We start from the raw sequence: 18987 nt of genomic DNA, 5'->3' as shown, positions 1-18987 counted from the left end.
TTTTGTATGACGTCAAATGACGCGTTACAACTCGTTGTACCGTGGTGTACCCCACGTGTTTTGAATGGCTGCATCTGTATGTCATGGATATAGTCACAGTTAAAACACCTTGTAACTGTGACTTTATCTACGATATAGCACAGATTCTTGTGACTTATTGCTTAAATAATTAAATTCTGAAAAGTATGATTGTTTTTACTATGATAACGAGCACAAGTATTCATGGAAAATTTTAATCACTTAACTTTGAATGTTTTGTGATATTTAGAAAGACCAACAAATTCAATATAGTGTCGATAATATTTATTGTCAGTAATAATATCATTAGCAGTTCAAAATTAATTGTTGTTATGAATACATGGCTTAACTTCATACATGTTATAAAACATATGAAAATATAAAAAATGTCAATATAGTGTCCATAATTTGTGCTATTTTAATTTTTCAAAGAGATGTTTATTTTTTTAAAGAAAACTCATGGCAATAGCTAGACGAAGTCTCATGAAAAGCACTAAAACAGCCATTCACATATCAATAGATAGTCTTATACTACTGTTTGAGCTACAGTATATGAAAATAATTATATTGTTATTAATTTCTTTAGATACCCGATTCCATATTATATTCCCTATTAATCAAGTTCTAAAAGTATGCGTTTGTTTACTCCGATAGCGAGCGTATTTGCAGTAAAGGTTAAAACTATCACTTTTCACAAAGTGTATAAAAGTAATATGGTCAGAAGGAGCATGTAAAAACGTTTCTGAAATAACCACGTCAGACTTTGATGCTTAAAATGCTCAGGGAAAAAGTGGAATACTGGTGTGTATTTTTTCTTTAAACTACCAAGACCATATACAGTATACAATATACAGTTTGCATGATTGTATGTTCCTAAATTAATATAGTTTATGATCATCAGATGCATTATGCTCCTCTTCTATTTATGCTCAGCTAATAAAATTTCCCTTTAGTTGTAAAATGTCATATAAATATTCAATACTAAGCGGATTAAAACGTGCAAAGTAAAGAGATTAAATGATTAAATCTTTCCACTAATGACCAATGCACCACGAGTGCCCCTGTCGGTCATTTTGGCCAGCCAATCACGTACCGTGGTATGACATAGGTAGTTGCGTGCAGTACGGGTTTGTACCACGCACTTTGAATAGCTGCATCTGTACTTCTCTAGTTGTGCTGAATGGCCTACTCTCATTTGTTACCTTTTTAGAATCTTTTAAATATATAATGACATAATATCTCATTTATTGTCAGATGTTTATTCAGGAAGAGGACCATTTGTTGACCTGTTCTCTACAAACAATCACATGACAGTACTCTTTGTAACCAACAAATCAAGAACCAGGAAGGGATTCCATGCTAATTTCACCACAGGCACTCATCTTGGCAGACCTGGTAAGGGCATTTTCAGAAGAGAAATCATAACCATCTTAACATTAGTAAAATGAATGTGTGTGCATGTGTGAAATGATAAAATAATTGATAAATAATTAATTGACAGTCAATTAAATATGTTATAATGTTTGTTGAGGACAAAGAAAAGTGGCTAAGTGTGAGGTGTTAAGTACACCAAGCTGTATAACTGGGTACTAGCAAAGATAATCCTAGTGTTGCCAACTGTCTCCAAATCAACTGGACCCTTTGAGACAGATCAGACCTGATATCTTACCTCTAAATAATTTACCTGTAAACTAAGCAGAATTACATTCTTGGTTGATTTTCTTATTGACTCCATTGAGAAAGTGGTCAGAATAGTTTATCATAATTACTGATTTCAGATGACCCATTACACTTGCAAAGGATCTGTGCTGACTAACAAAATGTATGAATTAAGTATAATTTTCAATTTAGCAAACAATTACTGTTCAAATTTCATTTAGAGGCAAGGTAAAAACCCACTCTGTCTGAAAGGGCTTATTATATATATATAAGGCAGTGATATGCAGTTCTAATGGTAGGAAACACTCATGTCTGGTGAATTTTATTAAAACTGAACTGTATTTATCATTGGTGTTGACTTTTTCTTTTACAGAAGAACTTGCAATAAAAAGTGCAAAAAATGTCTTAAATGACTTAAAGACTAAAATATCGCAAAGCTGTCATTTTAAGTGTCCAGTCATTAGACAGTCGAAGCTGTCAGCTAGGGCCTCAACCACCTAGCTGAGAAGCCTGTTCCCAATACCCGCTACTTTTTGTGTAAAGAATTCTCTATGCTAAATCAATTCCCTTTGAGTTTCTGATTGTAACTCTGTATCGTTGATTCACCACTGGATGTTAAATAGTCCCTTGGGGTGATACTCTCTATAGGATCTTATACACTTGAATCAAATCACTTCTCTATCTCTTTTGCTCTACATTGAAGAATGTTTAGCTCCCTATACCCATCTGTGTATGGCAGTTTACTTTAATTGTTTTGTTTGCTTTGACTACAGTCTCTATTCACCTTTATCTTTGAATTTGCACCCATATTGTAGACTAATAGCTGTTGACAGGAAATCAATTTATGATGAACAGACAGATTCTTATTCACTTTTATCAGACACTCCCACAATGTCCTTCTGTAGTGATACATATGGTTATATTTCAGGAAAATGAATTTCTGACACTAAGGGAGTGATTGATGCCAATTGCAAAACTCATTCAATCTTTTAAGAACCAAAAACAAACTGGAAAGTACTGTATAACTCAAACAAAAAAATGATATCAATAGCTCTGACATTACATTCTTGTCTGGAAGTAAAGAGATCTTCCTGGAAGAAAAGTCAGAAGAGACAGGAGCAGGGTTGACTACCTGTTACCTGTTATTAAGGAAATAAAAATTGTATGTTACGTAATAGTTTTTACATAAACTGCTCATTTGCACCTTTTAATCCTGCTCCAAAAAATGTAAATTAATGGTTTTAACAGAATATTGAGGAATTGATGTTTACACAATAGTTTATTGAATGCTAATAATTCTCATTTTCCTTCTGTGATTCACATTTTCCTAGAATGCATCACATTTATTTAAGTTTATTCAGGTTTTAAAAGTTCTGAAATGTAATATTTTACATAAGCTCAAAAAGACATACAAAGTGCCAAATGGGAAAGCAAAAGCTAATAAAAAGAAAAATAATCATTTTAAAAAATGAATATACTGCTTTAACAAATCTTTAAAGGGGGACAAATGTTATATCAAACTTTTAAAAACCTGAATGAAGCCATTCAAGTGGTGTTTATTTCAGATTTGAATTAGAAGCTGTTTTCTGTTGGTTTATTCTCAGAGCCCTGTGGTCCGGGATTCCAGCAGTGTTCCAGTGGACAGTGTATTTCCACTGGGAGCATTTGTAATGGCCACTTAGACTGCCTGGATGCCTCCGATGAGGCCCATTGTGGTAAGCAAGCACAATTTTTGTAATTTTCTTCTTATTCCACAAGGTGGTGGTACAGATGCAGCCATTCAAAATGGGTGGGGTATTTCGCGGTATACCCTGGTGGGCGTGTCGCAGTATTGCGGGGTTAATCGCGTCATTTGACGTCATGCCGGAAAGTATCCGGCATCACCTTGTAAAACCGCCAGGAGGAGCCAATAAAGCTTAACCTCTCATGTACAGCATTTGAGCTTTTAAATTTAAACTGTGTATTACAGCATGTTAATCATCAGTCATTAAAATGTTGGTATATTTTATGAAAGCAAGATTGCTCAGTTGGGCAAAAGTACACAACCTACCTTTATCAGAAATATTTATGCATCAAAGCCTTTACCGAAGCTATCACTAATAGTATTAATAATGAATGACTTTGGACAAGCTGTATACTCAAAGTATAATTTCTTTAACACATTTGTACAAGCACTTGGAATCTGTCCAAGCCCTACTTTGTCAGGCATTTTCTTTTACTTCATCGGACATAAAAACTCCCTTGCTTTTAACAGGGCGTTTCAGAATTTCTAACTACGAAAATGATTTAAACTGCGACACTTATCATTCAACTAGAGCTCAAAATATCCCAATATCCTCAAGAGCACAGCAAAGACTGTATTAAAAGATACTTGTATCAGATACATGAGAATCCAGGCTTTTTTATCAACGCTTTCTTTTCCGTATACCAGATATTATGGAACCACTTCAGAATGGTGTCAGCCAGTCAGATTCCAGGAATCGATACTTTAAAGAAAAAATACACACCGGTATTCCATTTCTCCCTAAACATTTTAAGCATCGAAGTATTTAACTAACGTGAAATAGCATGTAAAAAAGTGGTAGTTTTAAGCTTTTCTGCTAATATAATATGGAATTGCGTATCTAAAGAAATTAATAACGATATGATTATATTAGTGTACTGTGACAGGGCTGTGTAGGGCTGTTTCACCTCTCTTTTCAAGCGACTTCCCTAGTAGCCCACTGGTCTACGTGCCTGATTACCAACTCGCTGGTTGTGTGTTCAAATCCAGCTGGTGCTATGACTTTTCTTTTAACAAACATTTCTTAAAAAAATAGAATAGCAATATTATGGACAATCAATTGACTTTTATATTTCAAAATATCACAACATGATCGAATTTAAGTCATTTTTGATAACAATGAATAGTCACCTTCTTCCCTTCTGACAACGGTCCCTGCTTCTGCTTCCTGCTTCTATTGTGTGTGTGTGGGGGGGATCCCTTCAGATCTCCATTCAGATTTAAAAGGTTATTATCATATCTTCGGTGTTGCATCTTACCAGTGCAGCTGATCTTGTGCTGCCTGGGTGTGTCAACTATCACAAAGCTTTAGAGAACCTAACATTTCTATTATCAACAAATTGTAAATTTGTAATAGAGTAAATTTTTATAGAGAAATGGAGGCTGGACAGTATGCGTAACAATATAAACGTTTATATTGATTTAAATCGCGTTTTGATTTAAATCGCAAACGCGTGTTTAATTATATGTGTTTTTTTATCATAATCAGACAAATGCAACATAAATTGATACAGTATCTTTGTCTTCTAAGTATCTTAATAAACTTTCAGCATAGCTTTCTCCGTTTAGATTTATTTTTCTTGGGATTTTGGGATCAAACCTGGAAGGATTAGATTGTAATCGTTTTTATTTTTCAAATACGTTTTAGAAAAGTGTAATCTATACCTGCTCAGACTGTACGCCCGCTTCACTGTGGGACAGCCGCACTGGTTGGCAGCCTTCCTAAACCCCGCCCTGACCACTTTCACTCCTGTCCTGCTCTTCCCCGCGCACCCCAGCCAGGCGCTCTTCGGCCTCTGCCCGGGGCGAATGTATATTTTGGCACAGAGGGAGCGTCTGCATTTATAACTTAGTTTTTAAAATTAGTCAAGCAATATGAAGCATCTCCTTTTACTTTTACATCCCTTAAATACATTGAGCACAGCTTTCTCACCACTTAGATTACTTTTTGATACCATCCTTACACAAAGCAGAAACTTCTTGTATTTTCCGATGACATACAGTACAAGTGGAAAGATTACAGATTTTAATCATCTTTAATTTTGTTAGGTTATACGTTTTAGGAATGTTTCATCTAAACAAACACCACAAAACTATTCTCGATTGTATTTCTGAATGTTATGTTACACCTACAGTAGTTCACTGCTTTAAATACATCGAATTAAGAAAGTTAGGTGTAGCACTTTAGATCTTTTTTTCTGAACCAGGGAAAATCTGATCATGTTTCTCTATAACAAAAATAAAAAACTTTATTTTACATATCACCTTTAAAAGTGGTATCTCAAAGCAATACAGTAGATGTAAACCACAGATTACAAAGTAAATACCTAGACAAACACAAACGCGTTTTTAATAAAATGCTTTTATTCATTCAGCAGAGAGAGAGAGACATCCAGCAGAGACACACACACACAGGTTTTCACTGACAAAAAGTAATTGTTTTTTTACATTCCTCTTGTCTAACAGGAATGTTTCGTTTGTGGACAGACTGTCCACAAACGTGAGACTGTCTTTCTCAGACTCACATTCCCGAATGTCCCCGCCCCGGTCAACAATCCTAGGAAGAACACGAAACAGCCTGTTAATAAAATTTTTACAATTTTGTTTGGTCAGTTCTTCCTCCCAGAATTTATAGATCGCATCGATCAGTTCCTGCTTTGTGATGGGCTTAGCAGTTTTCCGAAAGTAGTCTTCCAGCGAATGCCAAACCATCTCTATCAGATTTAGATCTGGGGATTCAGCTGGAGTTTTCACCCAGTTCACTCCTTCTGCTACAAGCCTCGCCCTTGCTGCTGTGTGTTTCGGATCGTTGTCTTGAAAGAGACGGTGCCTTGATCCAAAGTGCTCCCTGATATATGGGGCGGCATGCTGTGTGACCACGACTTCCTCGAAGAATTCACGGTCCAAAATTCCTTCGAAAATAAGAAGTGGTCCCGGGCCTCTTCTAGATATACCCCCCCAGACATGAACCTTCAGTGGATGTTTGGGCTTTGGCTTGTCCACATATCTCCCCTTTTTACAAAATGCCATTGTTGAAAACTGTTCCAGAGCCACTGTTGTTTCGTCGGTGAAAAGTACATCCTGAAATGGCTCCCCCTGTTCAATCCATTGGAGCGCTTGTTTGAGTCTTTCCTCTTTGTTTTTTAGCCTTATCATGGGGCATGTGTTGGTTTTTCTGTATCTCCATCCAAGCCTCCTGCGCACTCTTCTTATCGATGTCGGACTAACGGTCGCACCGAGGTCAGCCCATAGCCGTCTCTGGACTTGCATCGCTGGTAGCTCATCATTTTCATCAGTCAGTTTGTCGATAGCTCTCACAATAGGACTTGAAAAAAAAGAGATCAACTGTTAGTTTTAAAAATAATGTGCGTAGTTGTATTTATATGCAAGAAAAGTATTTTTAGAAAGTTATTTACCTTTGAATCGTCCTTGGTTAAGATTCTCTTTGCCTCCTCTCTCCTTTATAATGTCGTGCTTTCAGAAACGAAGATGTCCATCGAAGCCAAATGCTGTACAATGTCCCGTGTTGACTTCCCGTTTCTTTTCATCTTCATTATTTGGTGTGAGAGAGTCTTCGTGATTTTGGCCATTGTCCGTCTCCTTACCAAAGCGATACAGTGGTGCAGCTTGAATTCTGTACCTATATTCTGTATGGTATGGTACAGATAAAACTTACACCATACCGATGAGCTAATACCAGGACACCAGGAAATGTGTCTGATGCATTAGCAAGTTAAAACTATTGCGTCGAAATCCTGGGTGTAACAGCTGTCCCTTTTTTTGAGCACTTGCTCTCTGGATACACATCTCACCTGTCCTGTTCTGTGTTTTCCTAATTTGCTGATTATGCCTGCTGCGATCCACTCCTACCCTCTCACCTAAAGAAGACTATTTTAAATTTCTTGGCGCGGTTCATTCTGCAATTAACCCTTGTATGTGCTGTCCTTAAGGTGATATCACATAAAGGTTATACTGCTATTTCCTTAGATACGTGATTAAAAAAAATATAAACATTTTTTAATCCCCGGTGGAACACATTCCATAAAAATCAGCGCTTTTATATATCGCCTTTAAAGGTTGCTTCTCAAAACGCTTTACAGGATAAAAACAACAATAACAGCAACAACAACAATATTGTATTTCATTGCACTTTGACAGATCGTCCTTAAATCAATTGTTGACTTTTCTCTCTTTACTACTGTACTTGTTTGGATTGACTGAGCTCCGCTCTGTACCACACAATGATCCCCCCAGAGTCTCTGCCCCGGGTGATTTGGTTTTTTTTTGACAGAGGGTAAAAAACTCTCTCTCTTGCTTGCCCCCCCCCCCCGTGTATTGTCTGTTTTTTTGTGCTGTCCTTTGACAAAACAAGGCTCGCTAGATAATGTGAATCGAAACCTGTTTTCCTAGCTTTTAAAGTCGTGCGATGTGTAAGCGGGAACACATAATTATATCTTACATATAAAAAATACATAATATAGCTCCCAAACAAATGCAAACATGTTTTTAATAAGATGCTTTTATTCACTCGTAATCCGACAATTTCAGGAAGACTAAGGAAGGACTAAGGGAATTGTCATCTGTTGTTGAAGCTCTGTGAGCTCGGTGACTTTGAGACCACTTGTTATCCCAGGTTGTTTGAATCGCCACAATTCAAATAGAGAAAAAAGAGCTGACTGACAAGATTTAAGATGTGGCTGTCAATGTTGGATTAAAAAAAAACACATTGCCCGACGTTTGTTGCATTGCTTTAAAAATAACTGTATTTCCAGAGACTGGATAAGTAATTCAAGTGTTTTTTTTTTACTTCTTGAAAAACAACTAATAATTTAACTATGTGTGCAAATGTTTTATGATATGTCGCTGTTGTGAATGTCTGTGGACATGTGCTGGCTTGACAGGAGGGTCTACTGTACACAGAGAGGGGAGGGAGGGGAGAACACGCCGATACATACTCTTAGAGTTTGATTAATAGGGAATTTAATATAAAAATATAGTACTAAAAATAAGATACACTCTACAGACATTCACAACAGCGACTGTCAGAAGATGGGACACAGCGGCTCAGACACCCGCTAAATGGAAAGGGGCACTTTAATGTTCTGTATGGCTAATACTTTAATATTCTTTTCTGTATGTTTAACAATAGTGGGTACTGGCCTAATTCGGCCCTGCTCCCGTTGTTAGGTGTTAATGTGTTGTTGTTAAGTGTGAATTTGTACCTGTTTCCCTGAGGTCTGGCTTTTTTTCTGGAAAACCATAACTCTTGTCCAGATTGACTGTCAGCGCCCAGGTCTAACAGTGCTGCTCCAGCAGTGACAGGTTCTGCCGCAGCCTCTGTTCTGTGGGCGACAGCAGAACCAGGTCATCTGCAAAGAGCAGGAACTCGATTTCTGTAATTAATGCAGATCAGTAAATCAAGGGACAAAACAATTGTTGCGCCCGGCTCCTCAATGGGCTTTGATGTGCTAATGCGTTGGTTTAACAGTCCGGGTGTGGCAAGCCTCTAATGTCTCCCGACTTCGGCAAAAGGAACCTGCCTTTCATTGGACGGGATAGCAAGAGCCGACCGCTACGCCGCCCTCGTGTTTCGAAATCTTGTGACTTTTGAAATTTACCGGGGGTGGACAGCGTCTGTAAATTTCGATGGGTCCAGAGGCAAAAGTGCCTTGTCTTGCAATCTCCGGGAAACCATTAGTAGCATGGTGAATCGGAGATTCTCAACCCTTACTTCGTGCGACTGGAAAAGAATTCGTGATCGGATCAACGGAATGCTTCATAGAAGGAGGCGCTCTTTTCCTCTAGTCTAACAGTCTGTCCACAAACAAAACATTCCTGTTAGACAAGAGGAATGTAAAAAAACAATTACTTTTTGTCAATGAAAACCGGTGTGTGTGTCTCTCTCTGCTGGATGTCCCTCTCACTCTCTGCTGAATGAATAAAAGCATTTTATTAAAAACGCGTTTGCATTTGTCTGGTATTTACTTTGGTCCTTTTAACTGTTTTTCCATCTACTGTATTGCTTTGAGATGCCACTTTTAAAGGTGATATGTAAAATAATGTTTTTTATTATTGTTATAGAGAAACATGATCAGATTTTCCCCAGTTCAGAAAAAAAAGATCTAAAGTATACTAGTCTGTCACTCTTCTCATCCCCTCTCTGCTAAATGGCTTTTGAATAGAGTCACATGAAGAGAGAGGTGAAACAGCCCTACACAGCCCTGTCGCAGTACACAAATATAATTATATCTTATTAATTTCTTTAGATACGCGATTCTTCTAATACAGTCTTTCCTGTGCTCTTGAGGGTCCTTGTGATATTTCGTGCTCTGGTTGAATGATAAGTGTTGCAGTTTAAATAATTTTCGTAGTTAGAAATTATGAAACGCTCTGTTAAAAGCAAGGGAGTTTTTATGTCCGTTGCAGTAAAAGAAAATACCTGACAAAGTAGGGCTTGGACAGATTCCAAGTGCATTTTTGCAATTTACGTTGCATTGTCCATTGTGCTGCTGTAATACAGTTTAAAATAAGTCTAAACAGTATCAGCTTTATTTATGGGTTGCAATTTAGAAAAAGTCAAAAGCCGCACTTAAAATGCAATTTAGAGCTTTCTGGCAAGAGGAGACACCCAAATTAATAATGTAACATGCCACTGTTTTTGCATGAACAAAGTTATACTGCTATTTCCTTAGATACGCGATTAAAAAAATAATAATGTTTGAATCCCCGGCGGAACACATTCCATAAGAATCAGCGCTTTTATATATCGCCTTTAAAGGTGGCTTCTCAAAACGCTTTACAGGATAAAAACAACAATAACAGCAACAACAACAATATTGTATTTCATTGCACTTTGAAAACCAAGTAATAACTTAACTATATGTGCAAACGTTTTATGATATGTCGCTGTTGTGAATGTCTGTGGAGTGTATCTTATTTGCCTGTCTGTCCTGGCTCTCTCGCTCGCCCTCCCCCCCTCTCTCCCTCAATTCAATTCAATTCAAGGTGCTTTATTAGCATGACAGATGGGTACAATCAGTGTTGGGTATTTACTTTGCTTTGAGATTCCACTTTTAAAGGTGATATATAAAATCAAGGCTTTAACTTGCTTTAACTCCGCAAGTCTGAGTTCTTGTGTCTGTCCTATCCGAACCCAAAAGTATTACAATATGTATCTTTATAGCAGGTGGTGTACAACTTTTTAGCATAGATTACACTTTTATAAAATGTATTTAAAAAATAAAAACAATTACAATCTAATCTTTCCACGTTTGATCCCAAGATCCCAAGAAAAATAAATCTGAACGGGGAGAAAGTTATGCTGAAGGTTTATTAAGATACTTAGAAGACAAAGATATCAATTTATGTTGCATTTGTCTGATTGTGAATCAAAACACACATATATTTAAACACGCGTTTACGATTTAAATCAAAACGCGATTAAAATCAATATAAATGTTTATATTGTAACGCATAGGTGACTATTCATTGTTATTAAAATGAGTTAAATTCGATCATGTTGTGATATTAAGAAATATAAATTTGTTTGGTGCGAGTGAGGTTTTATTTAATCTCTGACCAAGGGAAACGTTTCATTTTTTCAAAGAAATGTTTGTTAAAAAAAAAAGTCGTAGCTGCAGTGGGATTCGATCACTGACCGTATGACATGGGAGTCAGGAACTTAACCCACAGCGCCACCGGCAAGGTCCCATGCAGAGTGCTGAAAAAGCACTACAGAAACATTATCAACAGACAATGTACAGTGTGTACTATTCTTGTGTTGCGGTACCTGAATATTATTATATCGTTATTAATTTCTTTAGATATGCGATTCCATATTATATTCCCTTTTAATCAAATTCTAAAAGTATGCTTGTTGACTCCGGTATCACGTTAGTTAAAGACTTCGATGCTTAAAAAGTTTAGGGAGAAATGGAATACTGGTGTGTGTTTTTTCTTTAAAGTACCAAGACCAGCCATATACTGTATGTTTATGTTCCAAAATTAATATCGTTTATGGCCTTCACACGTTACAGTATGCTCCTATTTTTTTTTATTCTCAGCTACTAAGATTTCCCTTCAGTGGTAAAATTCCATTTAAATATTCAATACTAAAACCGGCACAGTAAAGACATTTACTGTAAATCTTTCTACGACAGACCAACGGACCACGAGTGCCCCTGTCGGTCAACCAATCACGTACCACAGTACCGCGCGTCATCGTGGAGGTCGGTGGAGCGGTGGCTCTGTGGCTAAGGATCTGCGTCTGTGACTGGAAGGTTGCCGGTTCAAATCCCGCGGCCGGCAGAGGAATCCTACTCTGTTGGGCCCCTGAGCAAGGCCCTTAACCCCCACTGCTCCAGGGGCGTCGTACAATGGCAGACCCTGCACTCTGACCCCAGACGAAAGACGAATTCCTAATGCAAGAAATTGTATAGGGCTAATAAAGAAACATTACAATGCGCGACGCCATAGCCAATTACCTCTGGTATGTGTCTGTACCGCACACTTTGAATGGCTGCATCTGTAGGTGATGGATTGTTTATTTACTAGTAATATTATACGGTGCTTTACAAAAATATTCAGACCCTTACTTGTTTACCCATGTTGTGAAATAACAAAAATGAAACATACTCATTTTTTACACTTAGTAATTGAAACTCAAAATTAAGACTTCTAAGGCACACATAATAGTAAGTGTCAGCAAAAACTAAAAAAAATAATAAAGATGTATAAATATAGTACTTGGCACACCAACATTTTTGTCCCTTCTTTGTGACAGTTTTTCTCAAATTCAAGGTGCTCGGAGATAATTTCTGAACAGCATTTTTAATAATAATAATAATAATAAACTTTATTTTATATAGCGCCTTTAAAGGTGGCTTCTCAAAGCGCTTTACAGGATGACAATAACAATAAATAAGAAGACTACAACAATAAATAAGACAATTTCACAAGACAGGACACAATTATAATTACAACAATACAACAATAACAATAGAGGAGACCGTGGAAGATGGCATTAAGAAGAGCAGAGGGGTGAAGAATGGAACCAGTTAAGTAAAGGCTTTTCTGAAAAGGAGGGTTTTGAGTCTGGATTTGAAGGAGTTTAGAGAAGGTGACTCTCTAATATCCTTGGGCAAGGAGTTCCAGAGCTTGGGGGCATAGCAGGAGAAGGCCCTGTCGCCCATACAATGTAGACGGGCTTGGGGGACAGTAAGGAGGGCAGAATTTGAAGAGCGGAGGTTGCGAGGTGGGGAGTAGGGCGATAAAAGTTCAGACAGGTATTGAGGTGCCAAGCCATGTAAAGCCTTGTAGGTGAGCATGAGGATTTTAAAGTCTACGCGGAATTTGACCGGAAGCCAGTGCAAGGACTCCAGGATAGGAGTAATGTGAACACTTGCACTAGATCTGGTCAGGATTCTGGCTGCTGAATTTTGGACATACTGCAGCTTGTTCAGAGTAGATTTAGATACCCCAGGGAGCAGAGCATTGCAGTAGTCAATTCGAGAGAATACAAATATGTTGATCAGCTTTTCAGCCACAGTTAATGATAGCATAGGGCGTAGTCTTGCGATATTTCTAAGGTGAAAAAAAGATGTTTTGACAGTATGCTGTACATGTGGGTCGAATGTTAAGCCAGAATCGAATATAACCCCAAGGTTTTTCAATTTTGATTGGAGCTCAAGTACAGAGCCATCTACAGACAGGGTTTCAGGACTGGCTTTACGAAGCCAGTTTTTCATGTCTTATCGCAAATTTTATATAAAATTTGGCTCGTGGTCTACATTTTGATTCATTGGTAAGTAGGACTTTGATCCACTTCTGGTGACCCCATCTGAGTTGATTTACTACAGTTGCTTTTTTTGAATGCAGTATACAAAATGGGTAACAACATATTTTTTAATTATCTGATACAGTACTGCACTACTTTGTAAAACCACCAGGCGGTGCAGTGAATGTCTAATGTGGCATGTGGAAGTATTCTGGGCTGGTACCCCGAAACGCCTGGTTTTGAATCCAGCTAAATGTTGAGCCCCATAGAGACAATTATAGAATGTAATTTGTATATTTTTTACCTTTATTACTTTTACTGTATATCAAAAGGAAAGTAGGACTGTTTTATAAAGCAAAATTACTAAGTTGAATTTATAAAATATAGTTCAAGTAGGCTGTAAATGAACAAGTAAAGGTTTATTCCAGACTGAAAAGAGAAGAAAAGAACCACAATATTTCAGCTATGGAGCTTTCTTCAAATTAAAACCCTTACTTGGTCCTATATAAAATATAGTTTATAATTGTATAGCTTTTTGTGAACGTGATGTATTTTTCCAGGTTTACATCCATATTACAATAATCTATAGTTTGTTTTAGTATTAATTTCAGCAAAAAAGTAATTAGAAAACAAATTTACTTTGGATTTTTATAATAAAAAATGTATTTCACACATACTGAACTGTAGTGGTTTTAAAGCCATATTTTATCATACTGTATTTACTATATACAGTATAGAGTATATTTATACAGTATATTGATCATACTGCAGTTCATTGACTTGTACGCTAATTTTTCAGAATATCTGTGGATATGACATCATGTGGTTCGCGTGCATGGCATATTTGGAATAGTAGTCTTTGTTTATGTATTCAATTCACTTAGCTGATGTTTTAAAATTACAGTGCATGCTGTGAAAGAAATATGTTCCATTTTAAAGATACCAAACCATCTCATAATAATAATGGAGTTGGACCACCTTCAATCACACAATGTGTTGCAAGAAGTAGCATTTGTGCTGCTTTTATCTGTACAGTAACAATTGTTATGTTACAGGCTTTTAGAGCTGAGGCAAAATGCAAGGCAAGCACCAGGAAATTTTATTGAGAGATGATGAAGTAATTAAACAAGCTTATTTATTATAAAATAATTAAAACAGCACATTCATATTTTTTTCTATGTGAAAATGATGACTGAACCTGTCAGTAAAAGCGTAAACCCAACCTACAATATATGTGTATGACTCGCAATATTAGGTGATAAACAGTAGAATCGCAATTATATTCATGATTATATTAACAGTTCAACAGATACAAATCTCAAAACAAATCTGAAATCTTTTAAAAGTATTTCACACCTGCACCCGTTTTCTTTTGATTATACTATGAATTAGTCCCTGAAACATACGTCAAAAAAAAATCTGTAAATCAAACCAATGTCAACTTTTCGAAAGAGACTTGTTTTGAGAAGTTTTGTACTGCTTGCAAAAAAGCTGATATTGACAAATTTAAACAGCTAATTTTGCTTGAAAGATTTAAAAACTGTATGACGACATTGTAACTTATTTGAATGAATAGAAAGTTACCTTGCTCTCACAAGTGGCTGTGTTAGCAGGTGAATGTGTTAACTACTTCTGTTCGTCCCTCCTTTCTGTCACGGTATCAGCCTCACATAATCAGACCTCAACCTATCCTAGAAGACCTAGATACCAGCGATAATTACCCAATCATCATCCCTGAAACAGAAAAAAGACATACAGTAGGTATTCTTATTGGAAGTCAAAATTAAACTCTAATCTCTAACACTCCGACACAAACAAATGTCATTCAACACATAAAGATTTGTTTCTCAGAACACGAGGTATTTCTTCCAAATGTGTTATCAGTAACACAGCATGTTGCATTATATAATTCACTGGCCAATGCAGTCCCACAACAGAATATTTATTAGGGTAGAGTGCTTTAGGGTGTGTTGAAGTGTGCGCAGTGCAATGTGCTGCATTATCCAGCATGCATTCTGAATGGCTGGATATGTAGACACACTCTTGATGATGTATTTGAGAGACTTCAGGATGCTTCTTTAACTCTCAATAATGTGTGAATTTAGTAAGGTGACTGTAACCAGGGTAAACAGGTGGGTGAAGGTCAAACTTGCCCTGTTGATGTTAAAGGGGCTACAATTGTTAATTTTCTTGCATGTGATTTACACTATACTAAACTAAGTGCTTGCCATACAGTACTGTCAGGGAATGGCCAGAAGAGCAATAAAGACCCTATGCGTAGCGGCAAAACAGGGGTTAGCCGGGCTCAGGAGGTCAGACGACGTCGGGTAGAAACCTATGCCCTCAGGCTGCGGAGGAGATGACCTGGTGTTAGGCGGGTCTCAAGACATCAGGAGTCAGGAGGAAAGGGTGACCCAGAAATATATAGCCCCACACAAAGACAAACCGGAAGGACAAAGCATCGCACAGGGAAACTAGGAACAGAACAGAATAGGTGCGCACACTAGCTGTGGAGTGCGTGACAAGTACATACAGTATTTCATTGAAAATGTCAATATTAAAAATTGTTAGGAATAGTAGTAATTGTATTTGTATGCAAACTTCTTTTGGAAAGCAACCACTTGCCACTAAATCAAAGGTTTTTGCTACTTACCTGCCCTTTACAAAAGTGGTAACTAAGGTCCTACATACTGTAGGAGTTTATGACGTTCGAATTCGAAAAATCTTGATTGGAAGAAAAAAGTCAAACATTTAACTTTTTTTCCCCTTATAACAGCTTATAGTCTAACAATGTGATTTAACTGGTTTTGTTCTTATCTGACTGGCAGGCGGCATTTTGTCTCTCTCATAAATGTCCTCATATATCCCCCATGGCCCCAGCAAATCACAGTCAATTTAATTATTTAAACGCTACCCCTCGGTCAAATTATATGCAAACATGGTCTTCGGTTTCACTTTTATGCAGATGATACTGAGATTTATGCTAAAACTCTTCCCTCTCTGGTCTCTCCCTTCAGTTATCTCTTGTTTGCTTGACATCAAATTCCCTGAAGCTAAATAGTGACAAAACAGAAATTTTACTGGTGAGCAGCAAATCTCAGTTGGTTAAACTTAAGGATTTAACATTAATGGTGGATGGCTTCCCCATTCACGCATCAGCCATAGTCAGGAATCTGGGAGTCACACTTGATCCTCTCCTGTCTTTTAAACCACATGTGAAAAATGTAATAAACTTTCTTCAACCTTAGAAATATTGCCCGCGTGCCTGATCCAAGCATTTATAACATCAAGGCTTGATTTCTCCAACTCTTTAGTGTATGGGCTCCCAAACTTTCTTCTCAACAAATTGTAATGTGTTTAAAGCTCTGCAGGTAGACTACTTACTCACACCAGACCCTTGCAGCGTATCACTCCTTCACTTAAATCTCTACATTGGTTGTCTATAAAGTCAAGTATTCAATACAATTTTGTTGCTGTTTTGTTGCTGACATTCAAGCCACTAAACAATCTGGCTCCATCATACATCTCTGAACTCTTCCATAATCACATTCCCTCCGTAGGCTCTGTTCAGTTGAGGCCAGTCCTCTACTCACTGTCCCCAGGACTAAATCACAGACTTTTGGTTACCATGCCTTCGTTGTCGCTGCTCCAGTGTTGTAGAATGACCTATCTCAGACTTACGAGAGACTGCTTCTGTAACTCTCTTCAAATCTAATCTTAAAACTTACCTTTTACCAAGGTCTATGTCTGATTGCCTACAGTTTGTAAAAACCTGTATGCTTTTGTTTGTTTGTTTTTTCATTTTCTCTACTTTTCTTGTCTTTATCTTTATTCAAGATGTACAGCATCCTTGAGTTTGGAAAGGCGCTTTATAAATAACAGTTTTATTATTAACAAAAATATGTAAGACAAATTAAGTCGACATCTACATTGACACAGCACATGCATTTTTTCAATGTGAAAATGCAACTATTACATTTGAGTAATTGTGTACACCCAGCCAATAACACATATATGATTCACAATAATGGGCGATAAAAAGTAGAATTGCAATTATTTTTGTCATTGTATTAACAGTTACAACAGATACAAATTTTGAAACGAATCTGAACACTTGTAACACAGAAGGTTTTAACACAAGGTTTTATTTCCCAATACTGTGAGGACCAGGCGACAAAGGGACATTACTCAACCAGATAGCTTTAGTAGGTTTCCTGTGTAGTGAAAACCGGTTCTGTAGGGTTTGGGCATTTACTGAGACAATTATTAATTGTAGCAGTAAATCACAAAGTTGATTCTTTTGATGGCTTTAGAGTCCAACCATGCGACATAATTCAAACAACGCACACACACAGGTACTAATACACGAGGATACATTTATTAATACATAGAATATGCATATAAACCTAACAGATCTTATCGAGAGGGTTATCAGAATACAAAAGATATATTCGGTCAGTTACAAAGAGTTACACATATCAAGAGGACATACGTTCAGTATATCATTCATTAAGACCGTTTCGTAAAGTGAACTTGGTTACAACTTCTACATTAGATACTCAAACAAGTACATAACTCTTAGGAATTAAATTGATATCAACTGGTTTGGATAACAATTGAATTCTCGAGCTGTAATGCATTGAAGTTGAATACTCATCCAATCTCTGGGGATTCAGATCTCCTGCGGGCACAAAGAAACAGTTGCAGGCTGTTGCTGTCCAATCCGCGCTCTCTGGCTCCGTGCCAGGCTGTGCTGTGCGGCTTGCGACGGTGCGCTGCTGATGCTCACTGACCGGCTAGTTGGTGTTGTTTAACTAGCACAGTTTGTGCACAGGAGAAAAGATGACTGTGGGTCCCAGCAAGTCAGGAAGAGGACTGGTTCGTTCCTGATGAAGAGCTAGTTCTGAATAGTGATTCAGCTTTCCACAGTTCCGACCTGTTCAGGAGGCCTGCTGCTGGTTACTCTCTGGCAACCTCCACTCTAGACTCTTAGAACAAAGGAAAGTTCTGGCACTCGGACACACTGGCCGTTCCGTGGTTGTCCGGGCTGAGTCTCAGGATGGTCAGGAGGCGCGCTGCGAGAATGTCCTGCCCTTGGGAGCCTTCTGCTCCTGGGCCGTCCTGCCCTGGAATTCTCACAGAATCTTGTTGAATCTGAATCTGAATCTGAATCTGAATCTGAATCTCTCAGGCTCTCTGTGTTGCCTGTTTTTACCTGGAGGAACTTCAGCTCATTGATTGGCTGAAAGTTCCATGGGCATCAGAGTCCCACGTGGGTTACTCGGCCCTACCGGTCCCTGATTGGTTGATCAAGGTGAGATATGAGTCACTTAGTCCTGACACTTAGGAATGCAATCCAGATGTCCAACTCGCACTCCCTAGACAGATAGGCACCAATGGATGACCATTGATCATGATAGCCAGGCTTAGCTAAGTGCATCCCCCTTTGGGAGCTGTCCTTGGACCTTAAATCACCTTGCATGAATGGTTTCTCTGTGGCTGCACCACAGAGATGAACAGAGAAATGAGGCCTAATTTGGGAAAGCTCAGAAACACTTAATTCTGCCTTATTATTAAGCCTCGCCGCTACATATCCCCCCTTTTTGAAGGTCACGAGGTCCTGAGGCGTTGTTGCCTTCAAAACAAAACAGAGTTAAGTGATGTCCCTTGCCATTAGAACATTAATCTTAAATGTCTACATTACTCCTCGAGAATTCATACCGGAACCAGCATTGGATACAAACAGGATGAA

At 37.8% G+C, this 18987-nt stretch overlaps 1 protein-coding gene across 3 annotated transcripts in view; it reads left to right on the top strand.

Annotated features, from left to right (window-relative positions):
• The window catches only part of tmprss15 (transmembrane serine protease 15), a 299749-nt gene that overhangs the window by 193235 nt on the left and 87527 nt on the right, over positions 1 to 18987 (top strand). For all 3 annotated transcript variants that reach the window (XM_088639735.1, XM_088639736.1, XM_088639734.1), the window contains 2 exons: positions 1273 to 1413; positions 3282 to 3392. In XM_088639735.1, the coding sequence (XP_088495861.1) occupies positions 1273 to 1413; positions 3282 to 3392 (252 nt within the window). The remainder of the gene's footprint in view (positions 1 to 1272; positions 1414 to 3281; positions 3393 to 18987) is intronic.

The sequence above is a fragment of the Lepisosteus platostomus genome, chromosome 7 (assembly GCF_059453375.1).
Source record: "Lepisosteus platostomus isolate fLepPlt1 chromosome 7, fLepPlt1.hap1, whole genome shotgun sequence".
In the NCBI taxonomy this organism is placed as follows: Eukaryota; Metazoa; Chordata; class Actinopteri; order Semionotiformes; family Lepisosteidae; genus Lepisosteus; species Lepisosteus platostomus.
This window is presented reverse-complemented; position numbering and strand designations above follow the sequence as displayed.